The sequence below is a fragment of the Vigna angularis genome, chromosome 3, assembly GCF_016808095.1.
Source record: "Vigna angularis cultivar LongXiaoDou No.4 chromosome 3, ASM1680809v1, whole genome shotgun sequence".
Lineage (NCBI taxonomy): Eukaryota > Viridiplantae > Streptophyta > Magnoliopsida > Fabales > Fabaceae > Vigna > Vigna angularis.
In genome coordinates this window covers 14,365,764-14,382,709 of record NC_068972.1, presented here as the reverse complement: position 1 = coordinate 14,382,709, position 16,946 = coordinate 14,365,764, and the positions used below count along the sequence as shown (strand labels likewise).

General features: G+C 36.4%; 3 protein-coding genes across 3 annotated transcripts; 1 reads left to right on the top strand and 2 right to left on the bottom strand.

Annotated features, from left to right (window-relative positions):
- Nucleotides 1–2,319: 2,319 nt before the first annotated feature.
- LOC128193313 (PRA1 family protein E) lies at nucleotides 2,320–3,255 on the bottom strand. Its single transcript, XM_017584103.2, has one exon. It carries the CDS (start codon nucleotides 3,193–3,195, stop codon nucleotides 2,629–2,631), a length of 567 nt encoding a protein of 188 aa, XP_017439592.1. The 5' UTR covers nucleotides 3,196–3,255; the 3' UTR covers nucleotides 2,320–2,628.
- Nucleotides 3,256–6,196: 2,941 nt separating this feature from the next.
- Nucleotides 6,197–7,477, bottom strand: LOC108344162 (uncharacterized). The gene is made up of 2 exons (XM_017582628.2): nucleotides 6,826–7,477; nucleotides 6,197–6,726 (listed from the first exon to the last, which is right to left on the bottom strand). The coding sequence occupies exons 1-2, from the start codon at nucleotides 7,328–7,330 to the stop codon at nucleotides 6,647–6,649; spliced, it is 585 nt and encodes a 194-aa protein (XP_017438117.1). The 5' UTR covers nucleotides 7,331–7,477; the 3' UTR covers nucleotides 6,197–6,646.
- Nucleotides 7,478–12,037: 4,560 nt separating this feature from the next.
- On the top strand, nucleotides 12,038–14,775 carry LOC108344164 (receptor-like protein kinase ANXUR2). Its single transcript, XM_017582629.2, has one exon. The coding sequence runs from the start codon at nucleotides 12,038–12,040 to the stop codon at nucleotides 14,621–14,623; it is 2,586 nt and encodes an 861-aa protein (XP_017438118.1). The 3' UTR covers nucleotides 14,624–14,775.
- The last annotated feature ends 2,171 nt before the right edge of the window (nucleotides 14,776–16,946 follow it).

The window sequence follows — 16,946 nt, the reverse complement described above, 5'->3', positions numbered from 1 at the left end:
TTAATCTCCCTTCCATTGAAGGTATGGCAGAGACAATCGGGTAGAACAACGCCACGTACCCCACTTAAAACTAAATAAACACAGAAACTTAATTTACATTAACAACATGGACAAGGACAACTGGACATAGATCCGTTTAGGACCCTTTTGCAAGGATCGTGAAACAGATATGAGACTAGACACTGAAACATCAAAGACTGACTGGACAAAATAAACCTAAAAGGAAACAAAAAACAAATAAAGAAAACACTGAACTAAGAATCTAATATATATTTTTTATCTTATGCTCTTTGTTTTGTTTTTTCTCTTTATTTTTTTTTTTTTAATTTTATGTTTTAGAATACTTCGAGAGGAAGGATGAGTGAGATCCAAAAAAAAGAAATGGAAATAGAGAGATCCACCTGTCAGCGGTGGCGTCCTACTGATGATTAGATTAAGATGATGACCAACATATACAATTATGGGGTCACACACCCAAGCAGAGCCCAAGTCTTCGAGATCGCGTCTCGACTAAGGACTTTCGAAGAAGCCGGCGAATATAACGTGCAATGCTGATTCAACAACCATGGCAATCGGGTCAGGCGCATGCAAGCGGAGATAGACCCCACTGACACTATCTTTTCTTTGCTGCCGCGATACATGTATGGTAAGAACTCTCATCATATCTCTATTTTTATTGAATTTTTCTCTTCCTCTTTTATTATTGACATACAAATTTTTGTTGAAAGAATATGACTGGGTAGTTATGAGGGCACCGAGGCTGCTGGATCTGTTCCCCATTCCGATCATCATCGACGACGAAAGAGATGAACGACAAATCCCTCCACCTATGCCTCCTGCATTCCGTAACAAAGCTCCCTCGACGGAGTTTACCTTAAGATCGCCACCCAATAACCACTTTCCATTTTAAAGTTTTATATTTTTAGTTTTCTTTTTTTTTTTATGTTTTTGTTGGCCGAGTGTGCCAGAATTTGAATAAGGACTGTAATATGGACACTTAATTTTTTTATGTTTTATTTTTTATTATTATTACCAGTGTCCGAACTCAAACTGACATTAATATGTATTTATGTTTTTGTTTTTATTATGTTTTTTTTTTTAATTTCATGCTCACAATTTAAAAATTAAAATGAAATAAATACAACCATGAAAACACACCAGAAAAGCTAAATAATATGTACATAATGAGGAAAAAGAGTGCTCCCTGGTCATGGTGGCAATTGCCAATTCTGGACCATCAGTGAGATATCTTCCACCTCAAGATCCGACGAAGATGTCTTCAGGAGCAGCTCGCCCAGTACTGCCTTCTCACTCAAATCAAGACTTTTCTTCCTTCTTCTCCGAGCAAGTTGTTGAATCAATAAAATCAGGAGCCTTCTGTCCACCAACAGTTGTTGAGTCTGTGACACCGAAGTAATAAGAGAAATAGCAGTATACTTTCCTTCATCTATCATTATTTCCTCTATGTCAGTACCTGTATTCTCATTTACTTTTGTAACCTGGTCATCAAACTCATAATCAATAGCATCTGTTATGAATTTAGAATCTGTTTGTAACACATAATCAATTTCAATACAAATCGGGCAAGAACCAGATTCACAATCACATTCACAATTCTCAGAAAACTGAGTGAGATCGAAGTTTTGTTCTAACTCTATCATGTTATGCGATTGCAAAATTCCTGTCTCAAAATCAATATTGACATATGCATCATCAACAAAATCCACATTCAGTTCAAAGCTATTATCAATGGAAATTTCATCACTGTAATCATGTTCATTCAACACAACATTTATACCAATGGTTTCAGAGACTAATACTGAATCAAAAACTTCAGAATTGTCAATCAAAGCTATATCAGTTTCAATCCTAAAACCTGTAGAATCATTGTGCAACAAATCACAAGCAATTGAATGTATAAGCAAATCAAATAAAGAGCTTGTAATCTCAGTTTCAGAATAAACATGTTTTTGCTCAGTATAAACCCCCCAAAGAATTTTTTTCAGAAAATCGACAAATAAAGGGCTATGCAATCAATAAAGAGCAAACCAACATAAAATATGACAGGGCCCCTGTAACAGGTATGTGAAAATGAACAATTCCAAGACTACAAGCAAACTGATCTGCATTTCGTAATGAGTTCAGTTTAAGGTTGAGCAAATGATGAAAATTACCACGGGTAACACAGCAGCCAACAGAAACTAAACCGTCATCAGTAAGACACGTTAACTAGACTAGAGATTAGCGATGCAAAAAAATGAGGTTATGTAGAAAGAGAGCCAAACTTATCAAATAGAACGTAAACAAGGAACTGATAAATAAGCAAAAAAGCTCCACGGGGAACGAATTTTGATCCTTGGAAAATCGTCGTGTCTCTATGACAGAAATCGATAAAGCCACACCTAATTCCAATATCCAATTCAATGTTGATCAATGCCTCCCCACAAACACAGTAACAAACCCATCCCCATTCAGGAAATCAACATACTTGCAATTCGCGACTACTCTTCAAAACCAAGTACCCACTTCGAAATTTGAGCTCTGCCTTTCTCAATTGCACATTTATACTGCTCAAACTAGGAAAAGAAAAATTCAAAAACCCGATGGTGTTGGCGGAATTGAATATAATCAAATGGGGGTATAATTAGTTCTGACAGGCTGAGTTCCCACAACTGAAAGCAACCCGCTTTCCTCCTCAAGAAACAAATCTTCAGTAACCCTAAACGCACCGTGCAGGCCAACAAACACCACGGCGACGATCAACGACAGCAAGATGTTGAGGCCAACGTGAGTAGAAACAAGCGCGACGACAGTGATAACCGCCAAAACGAAGAGCACGGTTCTATCGTCGAGGGTTTGGTTGAACACGACGAGGGGGCCGTGGCGAGAGAAGTAGAAGTAGAACCAGGCAACAAAGACAAGGAGAAAGACGATCATGGAGATGGGATGCCAGAGGAGGCTGAGGAACACGATGAGAAGTGTTACGGCGGCGTAGTTGTAGCGGAAGTAGCTGAGGTTTCTTCGGAGTCGGATCATCGCATCGTCGTAGGAGAAGGGGCGGGATAGGGCGGAGAAGTCCAGGAACTCGCGCCATGGCCGAGGGGTGACGAAGGAGGTGGTGGTGGTGGTGGTCGGTGGAGTGGCAGTGGTGGCGCCGGCGATGGTGCCGTAGCCGGCGGTGGGAATGTTGGACATTTGGGAGTGTAGGTTAGATCTGGGAGTGTGGCATGTCTTTATTTGTTTTAAAGAATAATATTTTATAAATTAAAATATTATTGCATACAAAATTATATAAAAAGTACTAAATTGATTTCACTTTCCCTCTCTCTTTAGGGCTGTTTAATTTCCTTTTCCTTTTCCTTTGCTTTCTCACCATTGCACTTTCCAGCAAAATAATATCTTAACTTCCACTTTGATAATCTATCGTTTAAGCAAAATAAATTCAAGAAACGAAATCGATACAGAATATAAATTAACGTGCAGTCCGTCTAAGCACATATTTTACTTTAATCGCTTTTTTCTAGAGGAAGAAAATAAAAAATATATATATGAAAAATATAAAGTGAAAAAATATAACAAAAATAAATAACTATTTCATCATTAGTTTTTATTAATAATTATAATATTACTTAACAAAACTATGACCTATTTCATCATTATACATGATTTATTACTATTTCGAAGTTTTGTTTTAGACTAATTTAATTCTGTTGGAAGACACCTGAATAAATACTAATTAGTAAATAATTATATTGTTTAATACGATTAATTACCAGTATTTTAAAAGTAAATTCACGATTTTTTTTAATTTATTTGTGCAGAAGTTTCATTTTGTAGTATAATTGATTTAAGGTTTAATATTTATTTTAGTTTCTTGGTTTGTTATATTTGTTCAAAGCACTCCTACATTTTTTCATATGTTTACATATGTTCTATATTTTGTAAAAATTGTTTAAGTTGTTTTTTTTCTTGTGGCGTTAAAAACACTAATAATGTAATTGTCTCCTTGGTCAAAACTAGGTGATCTATGCAGTTTTGCAATACTAGATACAATCAGTCCAATTAACATGACATGATTAAAAGTTAAAGTTAAATTTAAGCTGAGGAAGGTTAGGGTTTTGAGTTTTCTATGCTTCTCACGATGAAGAACCAAGTTTTCTCGAGGTGTAGAAGACAAACACGTGGAGTGATGGTGCGATTTGAGTTTTTGCATATTAGGAACTTTCTAATTTAGGATTTTAGGGTTTTCTAATTTAGGATTTTAGGATGGTGTTATGGCTTGGTTGTTCGCGAGAAAAGGATGATCGCGATTAGGGTTTCACATTCTCAATTTGGTGTTTTGTGGTGGTTTTTTGCAGGTTGAATCGTATCCATGGAGGTTTGAATGAAAGTTTCTCTCGTTCTTGCAGATTCTGAGAAGAAAGGAATACACGATGACAGTTTTGGAACAAGGTTACCGATGGTTGTGATTTGGATATGGTTTGTTGTTTCATATTCATGGTTGCACGAGAGAGAGAAACGAGAAAGCTCTCGCGGTGGTCGACATGGTGGTGGCCCAATAGAGCTGGTAGTTGCTGTATTGGTGGTGGTAGTTAGAACAAAGAAAAATATAAGAATCTATTAAGAATAAAATAAAATAAAATAAAAATATAAAAGGTGAAATAAAAATTTTTAACATTGTCTTGTGTCATGCAATCAATAACTTCCAGAGAAAATTATGCCATAAGCAAAATAAGAGATGTATGTGAACATCTGAAAAAATGACCATTTTATACAAGAGACCGAGAAACAAAAATAAATACTAAACCTTAATTTAAAATATTTTGGATTCAAAAGTATACTTTCTAAATAACAGAATTCAAAATGCATTAAAAAAATATGTTTATATACATTAAAAGATATTTCTGATTCTAAAATTACTTTTTAAACTGTACCATTTAAAATATATTTAAAAGAGAATATTTAGATGTTTCGAAAGATAATTTTAAATTGATGTTCCTTTCTTCTCCTTCCTCTTTGGCTGTTTCCTGTTCTTCTCTTTCCTTTCTCATACGGTGATCTAACGGTGGCAATGGAAGTAAATAGATGCACTACCGCTGGAATAAAATTGTCATTACATCACACCTATGGAAGTGCAGGAATAAAAAAAGCAGGTGCAAGAATAAACAACCCATATGATTGTTAGATATAGTACTATGGACATAAACAATAAGGTTCAGCCTTCATTAGCCCAAACGATGATGGAATGTTCCTGCGAAGAAATTTTTAAGAACCATCACAATATTTTGATACCAATATTTTCTACACTCCTTCTATAATTATTATTTTACTCTTAATTATCTCTTTTATTTTATAAATATAAAATTTTATTTATTTAATAATCATATTATTTTAAAACTAGATTATCAAACGATTAGGTTAAACTTCGAAACTCCTTTTATTTACAAATTAAGGTGAAAATGAGTATTACAAGTATCATACACGAGTTTAATATATTCATGTAAGAGCCATAAATATCATAGACTCAATCTTTGAAGTTACTAAACTTACTAATGATCAAATCACTATTAAAAAAACTATACATAATTAAAAGTTGCTTCTGTTGAGATCTCTTCCATTCTAATGAAGATCGAATCTAGTAAATATGGATGACAAATATAAGTATTGTATAAATTTAAACATGTTAATAAAATTATCTAAACTTATCAAATATAGATATAAGTATAAATACGATTAATATTCAACTTCTTAAATTAAAAAAAAAAACTTGTAGGAATCATCATATATTCATGTGTTTTATAAAACACTTTTAGTTTATTTAATATTTTATTTTAAAGTTTTTATGTAATTTTTTTTCTTTGATGTTATTTGTGAAGTAAGAGATATATTTTTTACATTGAATTATTTATAAGATATTTTTTTCTCCCTTTATTTTAAGTTTTAGAATTTACAGAAAAAATATATAATATTTTTGTTCTTGTTTAAAAAAAAAGTTGTAAATTTTGAATATTTTGGTATTTGAAGTAAAAATCCTTTTTATAATTTTGGTTTGAGCACGAAAAGAATGAAGAAAATACAAGAAAAAGGGAAAGAAAATGAATACACCATAACCAACAATTACATTTTTGCAAGTTAATGTTTTACAATGAAGTGATCACAACATGTGAAAGGATGTCCTAAGCTAAGGAAAGGGCGTAACACTGATAATCTAGTAATACATATATATGTCATCGGTGTGAAATCTCTTAAGTGCATGTTCAAGAGAGCTATTATCCTCAACCCACTTTGCTATTCTTAATTATTGTACTTTTTACCATTTCATCCAAAAAATAGCTATAGGAATTCAAATACGCTCTGCCAGGGACACTTTCGGATTACAACACAAAAAACAGAATAATTAAAATCGCTCAAGAAATTAGGGTTCGTCATAATTGCTTCCATCGCTCTGCTCTAACCAAATTCTAAATTCACCCACCAAAGTGAATTACTTAGTCTCCAACAAAAAAATCCCTTCACAAGGAATAATCGTATTCAAGTTTAAGCAAAGTCTCTTTTTTATTTTCTCCCAATTTCTACATATTTTTTTTCTGTTTTTCTGCTTTTGTTTCGTTCCCTCTCTGTACAGAACATCCCACAAATTATTTTCTCAAGAAGATTGCATCACAGAACATGCTACGGCTTGAGCCCAATGCCTTAACTTGGTCTTCACATGTTCAGGGTCATCCCCTGCAAAAAATATTCAAACTTTTAAGCAATGAAAATTAAAATTAATAATCAAATGATTATTACGATAAGAGGGTTGAATAATGAAGAAGATAAAGAGACCTGGGCTACAAATCTTCCAAGAGTCAGAGTCACTTCTTGGGCTTCCGAACGAGGAAGAACGACCTCCGAGGGAAGAGGCACGACTCTGAGGAGTGGAGACAGGGCTAGGAGACAACCTGCGGTTGACAGCGAAATAAAGATCGAGTGCGGGCAACGTGTTACACAGTCTCTGACCGTCTTCCTCGTTGAACCCGAATCCAAGTTCTATACACCCTTTAAGCTCGTTCAGGTCCTCGTCGGTCAAATCATCACATACCGTGGAACTTCTCCTCCGCTCCTGCATTCGTCTTCTTTCCCATGCAATGTCTCTTGGCTTCTCGCACATCGATAGCTGCTTCGATAACCTCTTCTTGTCCTTCCACAATGGTGGAGCCAACAGCATGTGTTGCAACTCCTCGTCTGACTCGCTGGGCGATGAGGAGGAAGAAGAGGAAGATAACAGCATCTCATGATGATGATGATGATGATAGTGATGATGATGCTCCTTGTGCCTTTCCTCCCTCATATTTGCAGCGCAGAGGGTGGTTGTGGAGGAAATAAAATTGATGTGGTGGCTGTGACGGCGGAGGCGGCAAGGGGGAGGCGCCTTGCGTGGCCTCGCCGGGAAAGGTAAACGGATTGTGGTGGATAAATGAATGAATTGTAGGTGGAGTGCGACAGGGAAAAGGAAGAGGATAGAGTGTTCTAATATTGGCGGGTTTTGTGTTGGGGCTTTGAGGTTGGACCATCCATTTGTAACTGTCAGCGGCAACATTTTAGGAGCAATATTTAGTAGGCTTTTTTCAAGGGCGTTGCTACATTCTCGTGGAATCTTTGGGATCACACGTAACGATAATTAAACTAAGCTTTGCGCTTTTGCTTGCATCGCAACTGATTCAGTTTCAATCTTCTTCTTCACTTCTTCCTCTTAAATCACCACAGACTGACGCTCGCCAAAAAATAACATCATAGAAGTTCTATACATTCATGATTAAGCTGGGTGTTTGATGTAAAAAAGACTTTTGTTTTCGATGAATACGGATTTTTGAGAATATTTATTTCTATCAATTATTTAAAAACTACTTTTCTTTATTAATAGAAATTAAATAAAATAATTTTACATATTTTAGAATAGTTATTTAAATAATCGTAATGATTTATTAATTACGACAATGTAAAAATAATAAAAAAATAGGTTAAACTACTTTAGTTGTTCCTATTTATGTGAATTTTTCTCATTTCAATTCTCGTTTTTATTAGAATTCTCAATTGAGTTCTAAAAAGTGTTAATTTGAATCAATTGAACTCCTACCGTTAAATTAGCTTAACGGAGTTAAATTTTTTATGACCTGGAAGTTGATATGGCTAATTTGTTAAACGTGTCATTCATGTAGTTTTATACGTGGAATTTTCACAATATTTTAAACGTGTCATTCCCAACCGTTCTCGAAATGAAGCACGCCCCAAACGGCGCCACCGAAGCCACTCTCTTCATTTTCCTAAGCGTTGCTTTCTTCACGAAACCATCCACCAGAGGCCGATAGATTGAACTGTGCAACCTGCTGTAAGGAATAACGGTGCTCAGTTTTGTGCCATGTTTCCCTGTTTGTCAATAGACGATAGAGAGCTGTTAACGTTGATAGTTTTCCCGTCAAGCCCAAATTTGTTCAGCTGTGGACCGGCTCATCGAAACGCTGGCCACCTGCACTGAGATGAGCAAAACCAGGATGCAGAAAAGGGAAGAGCTTTCGTGTCTGATTGACTACTGGATGCAGGAAACGCTCAGGGAAATCGAGGAGGCCAAGCTCACCGGAGAGCCGGCAGCACCGTTCTCCGTCGACTCCGAGATTGGTGGTTACCTCTTTTATTTTCTCTTTGCAGCGTAGGACGAGTCCACGTCGTCGCTGCTATGGGTGGTGGCTCGTGAGGTAGTGAGGTTTCGGTAGTCGGCGACGCTGGTGCCGCATATCGCAGCAGAGAGGTTCGCGCTGACGGAGTCGCACACGATACCAAAGGGGACGATCGTGTTCCTGTCAGCGTTCGAGTCGGCGTTTCAGGGGTTCAGTGAACCAGAACGGTTCCACCCGGAACGGTTCTCGGAGAAGAGACAGGAGGACCAAGTATTTGAAAACGTTACTATTTTTAAAATGTTAAATCCTGTAAAAATTCCACGTATAAAGCTACATGAATGACATGTTTAAAAAATTGTCCAGTCAACCTCGTAACTCATAAAAAACTTAACTCCTTTAAGGTAATTTAACGGTAGGGGTTCAATTGATTCAAATTAGCACTTTTTAGGACTCAATTGGATATTCTAATAAAACTGGGATCAAAATGGAAAAAACCCACATAAATAGAGACAACTAAAGGGGTTTAACCTAAAAAAATATCTTAAAAACTTAGTTTTTCTTAACTTGAAAAACAAGGTTTTAAGATTGCAAGAATATTGCTCACGAGACTATAATATATAACATTATATTATTACATTTATTTGGTACGGTAAATAATTAATTTTTTTATTCAATTTTATTCAACCTGATTGTAACCATTTAATTTCTAAGTAATGTATATATTTTTTCTAAAATGTCTAGGATTTGAAAAGATAAATCTTCATTGAATTCCTAAAAGTTTTAGAGTTAGGAGAGTCATGGTTGTTATCGGGCCGCTATCGGACTACCCATTAAAAATGTCTAATCCCACATTCGAGATGTATATACCTCGGTGTGAGGGGGGTGTGTTGGAAGTCCCACATCGACTAGAGATAAGACCAATTCATACTTTATAAGTGGGTGCAAACCTCACCTTACAAGCCGGTTTTGTGGGGTTGAGTTAGGTTTAAGTCCACTTCTAACATGGTATCAGAGCCATGGTTAAAGCCTATTCTAGCGATATTTGTTGTTTGTTGGGCATATTGTTCCACCCGTTATCGGACCGCTATCGGACCACCCATTAGAAATGTCTAATCCCACGCTCGAGATGTATATACCTCGGCGTGAGGGGAGTGTGTTGGAAGTCCCACATCGACTAGCAGAGCCATGGTAAGTTGTTGATAAAGAAAAAGACATATCACAAGTTTTTTTTTATCATCATCAATAAGATGGAGACTGTTGATAAAAGAAGAAGATGAACATCTTGCTTCAATAAAAAGTTTTGATCATTGATAACTTATGGAAGAGGGTTAAAAACTTAAAAAATGTTTGGATTCAAGAGATAAATTAAAGACTTAAAGTTTAGCTTTTGAACTCTTGTAATCTATGTATCTTATTTAAATTAGTAGAAAGAGTCAAAAGACATAACTCAAATAAAATTTGATTTTTCATAAAAACCATCATGATAATTGATTAATCACTATTGATAATTGATTATTCAAATGAAATACACTTTCTCACAAGACTTCGTGATAATATATTATCTACTTCTCTTAATTGATTATCACATCGAGAAAATATTTTTTAAAATTTATGTGATAGATTATCAATAGTAACTTGACTCTTCAAAAATGGCTTCTATAAATAAAGTGGTGGAGTTTCATTTAAAAACATAAAACTTAGAGAAATATGAGTATTAGAGAACACTTTGTGGAAAGGTTTTGAAAAACATAGTGTGAATAAAACGATAACTTTCACCAAGTGAACTATTGTGTGATTAAGTGTTGCTACTATTACTAGGAGAAATTGTTCATTCTTTATGTGATTCAGATGAAGTGTTAATTCATTTTGGATTCCAATAAGGTGTTTCTTTATCTCTTGTGTGATTCAAAAGAAATGTATTCGTCTTTTGTAGGATTTTAATGAGATGTTCATCCCTTATGAATTTCAAGAGAGACGTCTTTATATATATATATATATATTTTTTTTATTTTTAGGAAAGGTGAAGGAGAATGTAGTTTCTTCATTCTCATACAACAATAATTTATTGCATATCTTCTCCCATAAATATAAATGAAAATTTCAATCATATAGACAAATTGGTACCTTACTTTCAAACATCGTGAAGAGAATCTTAATTACCTTCAAATCCATTTTCTTACACAATAAATTAGTAGAAGTAAAGACATGTAACAATTTATATACAAATCCAATATTTATTTATACAATACTTAACCTTTGTTCTGTTCAATTTTAGTTATAATTTATGATCTCCTGAAATTTTTTTCTTTTTTTTACCTGTTAAACTGAACTTATCCTACTAGATTAATAATCATTGTGGCAGAAGATTTAATCATTTATTTTTTATTTAATATGCTAAATAATAATAATATTTAAACATCCAAAAAACAATCACAGTTATTTGGTCTAATTTTTTACTATTTTCATTTTTGTTTACAAGTATAAAAAGTTATTTTTGTAATTCTTTTACCATGTCAAATGATTGTGAAATTATATCAAAGAACCTTTTTCCTATACTAAATATGAGTTCTCTGTCATCGTCATAGTTAGACAGGATAAAAGTTGACTAATTTTGAAAATTTCTAAATATAGGTTATCATACAAAAGTTGGATCAGATGGAAAGATGTAAAGTAATTGTTCTATGTTTAAGTGGCAATACACTTGGAACGTAATACGTGGATTATCAATATTAAATTGGTATGAAAAAACAGGTTTTGTATATTATTTAATCAATCTCTTTTACTTAAAAATAAAATTATATAAAAGCAATGATTTTCTGTTGTTGGAGATTTTTCCTGTGAGCAAGAAATGACAGATTATCACTCCAAAATTGTATGGAAACGGAATGCTAAAAATAGCTCATAGTCGCCCTTGTAGGATTAAGAAAATGTGGCAACCCCTAAAAGATCAAATACGATTCTCACTCTCTATCGTCAGTTCCGAAGAGGGCAACGAAAAAAAAACTTCCGAAATCTGAATTCTGGAGCAAACCAGACCATAGTAACTCGTAAAGAAAATAATATTAAATAATAAAATTCAGGCCCGTGTTGTGTTTCTCTGCCTGGTTTGGTCCGGTTCCACCAATCCAGGTTTAACTTTTACACCAGAATGAACGATCCACGACGGCGATGGTGGAACAGTGTTGCAACCATCGTTTCCATCACATAGAACAAACACCAATCCAAAACCGTTTGTTGTTAGTTTCTGGCGTACAGGAAAACGGAAAAAAGCAAACCTTTTATTCACCTTTTTGGCTCCTCACTTATCACGCCACAAAGCAAAATCTTTTCCTGTACGCCTCATCCTTCATCTTCTCCTTTTCATTCAATTCCCTGCTTCAACCATGCACATCCGCGCGAGTCTCTTGCTGCTCTTTTGTTTCCCCGTCTTGTTAAACGCCGCATCCTCCTCCGACAAAGGTGGCAGCGATTCCTTGATGTTGAGCTGTGGGTTGGACAAAAGCGGTGCCAAAGACAGCGACGGTAGACAATGGAGCTCCGATGAGAAGTACCTCTCAGAGAATAACACCCTCACGTTCAAAGCCTCTTTCCAAGACCCTTCGCTTTTGTCCGAGGTTCCATATATGACTGCACGAATTTTCACCAGTAAAGCATCCTACAAGTTCCCCATCCAAGGTGACAAACGTTACTGGCTCAGGCTCCATTTCTACCCCTCCTCTTACAACACCTTCGACCCCGTTGACTCTTATTTCTCCGTCACCGCAAACGGCCTCAAGCTTCTTTCCAACTTCAGCGCCTCCGTCACGTGCCAAGCCCTCTCACAGGCCTACCTCGACCGAGAGTATTCCCTTGCGCCTTTGGATTCCGACACTCTCACCGTCACCTTCACGCCCTCTGACAAGCACGATAAAGCTTTTGCTTTTATTAATGGGATTCAGCTCATCGAAATGCCGGAGTTGTTTGACGAGGCTCCCTTGTTGGGTTTCGATGACCAAACCATGGATACCAAGACTATGCATTTTCAGACCATGTTCAGGTTAAACGTTGGAGGACAATACATCGCTCCAAATAATGATTCTGGTCTATCCAGAACGTGGTACGATGATACGCCTTATATTTATGGTTCTGCCACTGGTGTCACCAACCAAGCTACCAAGGAAGAAAAAATCGACTACAAAACCCAGCCAGAGTCCATTGCTCCTGTCGATATCTACTCCACTTCCCGATCCATGGGAGCCAATAAGGATGTCAACATGGGCTACAATCTCACATGGATATTCCAAGTTGACCCGGCTTCTATGTATCTTACCCGGTTGCATTTCTGCGAATATCACTATTCCAAACTAAATCAGATTGTTTTCAAAATCTACATCAACAACCGCACAGCGGAGACTGCTGCTGATGTGATTGGGTGGTCAGGAGGTCAAGGAGTGCCAACGTACAAGGATTATGTATTATATGTGAAAGATCAACCAGGTGATGATCAACTCTGGCTTGCTTTGCACCCTGCAAATGAATCAAAGCCAGAATTTTATGACGCGTTACTCAATGGGGTGGAGGTGTTCAAGCTCAATGACACAGACCTGTCTGGTCCCAATCCCCAGCCTTCTGAAATGCTGGTTCAACATGAACACAAGTCAAATACTTTCCATAGAAAACATGAGACTAGTAGGACTTTTGTTATAAGCACTGCTGGGGGTGCTGCAGGTTTTGCCTTGGTGGCTGCAATAGTTGTTGTTGCTCGTCGGCAAAAGAAAAAGAGAGCTCCGGGGACGTACACCGGCACGTCCAGCTGGCTGCCTCTTTATGGCCATTCGCACACAGCAGGCACCAAATCCTCAGGATCAGGGAAGAGTGTGGGCCATTCCAACCTAACAGCCATGACTCAAGGATTGTGCCGCTATTTCTCCTTACATGATATGAAGCAAGCAACCAAGAATTTCGATGAATCTAACGTGATAGGGGTGGGAGGGTTTGGAAAGGTTTATAAGGGTGTTATTGATAATGGATTCAAAGTTGCAATCAAGAGATCGAACCCGCAATCAGAACAAGGAGTGAACGAGTTTCAGACAGAGATTGAGATGCTGTCCAAGTTGAGACACAAGCATTTGGTGTCCTTGATTGGTTTTTGCGAGGAGGGTGATGAGATGTGTCTGGTTTATGACTACATGGCTCTTGGCACCATGAGGGAACACCTTTACAAGGGAAACAAGCCATTAGACCTGCTAACATGGAAGCAGAGGTTGGAGATCTGCATAGGAGCTGCAAGAGGCCTTCACTACCTTCACACTGGAGCAAAATACACCATCATTCACAGAGATGTCAAAACAACCAACATTCTCCTTGATGAAAACTGGGTTGCCAAGGTTTCAGATTTTGGACTGTCCAAAACAGGTCCAAACATGAATCAAGGTCATATTAGTACAGTGGTGAAGGGTAGCTTTGGATACTTGGATCCCGAATATTTCAGGAGGCAACAGTTGACTGAGAAGTCTGATGTGTACTCGTTTGGGGTGGTGCTGTTTGAGGCCCTTTGTGCAAGGCCTGCTCTCAACCCTAACCTTCCGAAGGAACAGGTAAGCCTTGCGGAATGGGCATTGTACAACAAAAGAAAAGGAAACCTTGAGGACATCATTGACCCCAGCATCAAAGGGAAGATGAACCCTGAAAGTTTGACCAAGTTTGCTGATACAGCTGAGAAGTGTGTATCTGATAATGGATTCGAACGACCCTCCATGAATGACTTGTTGTGGAATCTCGAATTCGCTCTCAACTTGGAAAAAAACACAGATGGTTCAACTGCTCCAGGTCGGGACGAAGGTGAGTTCTCAGAAGTAAGCTTGGAACACAACAGGGCCGCTCATTACAAAAACCTCAGCCTTGAAAGCGAGAAAGGGCTTAGCCAAGACTCCGGTAATGGTAGCTCTGCTGTCATCTTCTCTCAAATTACCAATGCAACAGGACGATGAACATAAACCACTATAGAAGACGGGTTCAGGATTACAGAACCAGCTTTTAGCGTTTGTTTTAGAGTACACTGTACACAGTTTCTTCTACAGTTGTCCCTTTAAATAGCTCACTAAGTCTGATTGTCTATAGCCCAATAGCAACTCGTTGTACAGAAAGACAGTAAAAGCAAGCTCACCCTGCTTGTTATTAGGTATATTATATGGCTGAATATATCTGAATGATCAGTATTCTGTCGTCTGAAAAATCAGCAGTGTCTGATAAGTGATCGTTTATATAAACAATTTACATCTTGAAAAGTTAAAATTTTACTCAATAAATCCAATTTAGGAAGATAATCTCAACTAAGAAAAATGAGTACTTATTTTTTAGTTATAATATTCTAATTGTAAACACCTTTAAACGTGTTGCATTCATGTTCATGATTCTTCAAGTTTATATCTTCCATTCTGAATTGAATCCACTATGCGATATTAATTAACCATCCCAATTTGGTGTCAGTTTACCTTCATGTTTGACTATTCTTACCTCGTCGAGTTAACGTCAAATAAGTTTCCTTTATGAAAAACCAGCTCTTTGATGTGCATATTATAACATCGTGCAACCTTATTTTTATGCAACTTTTTGTCTTACTCGAGCTTTTTCTCATGCCTCATATAAGAGATCAGGCTCGACTCTCAAGTTGGCGTCATTGCTGAAAATTTTGTTTGGCTTCTCTAAGCTCAACTAGGATCATAACATTTTACTATATGTTAATCAAAATGATATTTCCTTTGTTAATGCTTCAGTAGGGTGATGGTATTACGATAGTATAATTGGTATTTTGTCAACCTCAAGACCTTGGGCTTGTTCGTTGTTCTTCAACTTGTAATATGATATTGTTGGCTGTCTGCTTGACCATTAGTTTGTGAAGGTTCCACGGATGAAACTCGATATTTTATGTTGAGTTATTACAGTAATTGTTTGAACTCATTATTGGTGAATTGCCAACCATTTCTGGTAACAATGCATTGTGGCAAACCATGTGGTCATGTGAAATTCTTTCAATAGAATTTTTGTATCTTTTGAGCAGTCATTAAAACATAAAAGATATTTTACTTATGATATTATAAGTTTTTTACACTGACACAAATCAGACTTAATTGTAAGAAATGTAAATTTAGGTTTAATACTACATCTCTGGCGCATATAAATCAAACAAAAATTTACGTGTGTTGCCTTTTTGCTTGTTTTTTTATTTTAAGCCTAAAATTTAGGTCTTATGAATGTGAAATGCAAGTCAAAACCTATAAATGTCAGAAACACCAACAAACAAGCAATCTAGAACAAATGAACACAAACAAGCAAAATTGTAAAACACAAACAAATGAATACAAAGTTGTACACATAAAGGTCAGAAAAATGTAAGATGTGAAAGCATGAAAAGTCTCTATGTAATGCAACAAATGGCTCTAATTCATGTCGCAGCCAGTAGAAGTTTGTTCACTGTTTTCTACAATCCTAAGGTATATATTTGAAGAATAGGTGGATTTTCTTCAAATCACGTCATGCTCAATTTTGTCCTAGAATTGCCTGAAATACATTCTGTCCCCGGGAGATTTGAAATGAACTTTTCAAACCCGAAAGACCCTTAGGATCACAGGCACTTTCAACGGGCATTATTGGAATGAAACACAAAACTATCTAGGATTGGATTCTCTGAGGGATTAAGGGTTTCAAAATCTGTTGAAGAAGTACTTCTCAGAAGGCACAATCCCAGACACTGATCATGAACTCAGGATTGCACGATGGTGTTCATTGATGTTATGTTCTGACTGAAGCAAAGGGGGTTAGCTTGGCCTAGAGTCTTTTATCGTTCCAAAGTTGCAATCGGTGGATATGCAAGATCACTAGCATGTAATCCTTATAGAATGGAGGTGTTCAATGGAGTGCTAATAGAGAAATTGAAGAAAACTGCATAATGGTTGTAAGCCATCTATATCGACTCTTTCAATATATTCATGCTAAGAATTTGATTTGATGTCACTCCAACATTTGGATAATGGTTGTAAGCCACCCATAATCCATAGAGATGTGAAAAGTGCAAAATTTTTTATTAAATGAAAACTTCCCGGGAAAATTGGTTGATTTTGGCTTATCCAAAAGTTTTTCCACTGTTGTTGTTGGAATTCTCAGTGATTTGGATCCAAACTAAGTGCTTAAACTATAAAAGATTTTGAAACTAGCTCAGTGTTGAGAGTTGTTGAAATAGAATTTCACAAAAGTGTTGGGTCTATTGAGGAGGAGATTATCAGATCTAAATCCAATTAAATCTAAATCCAATCA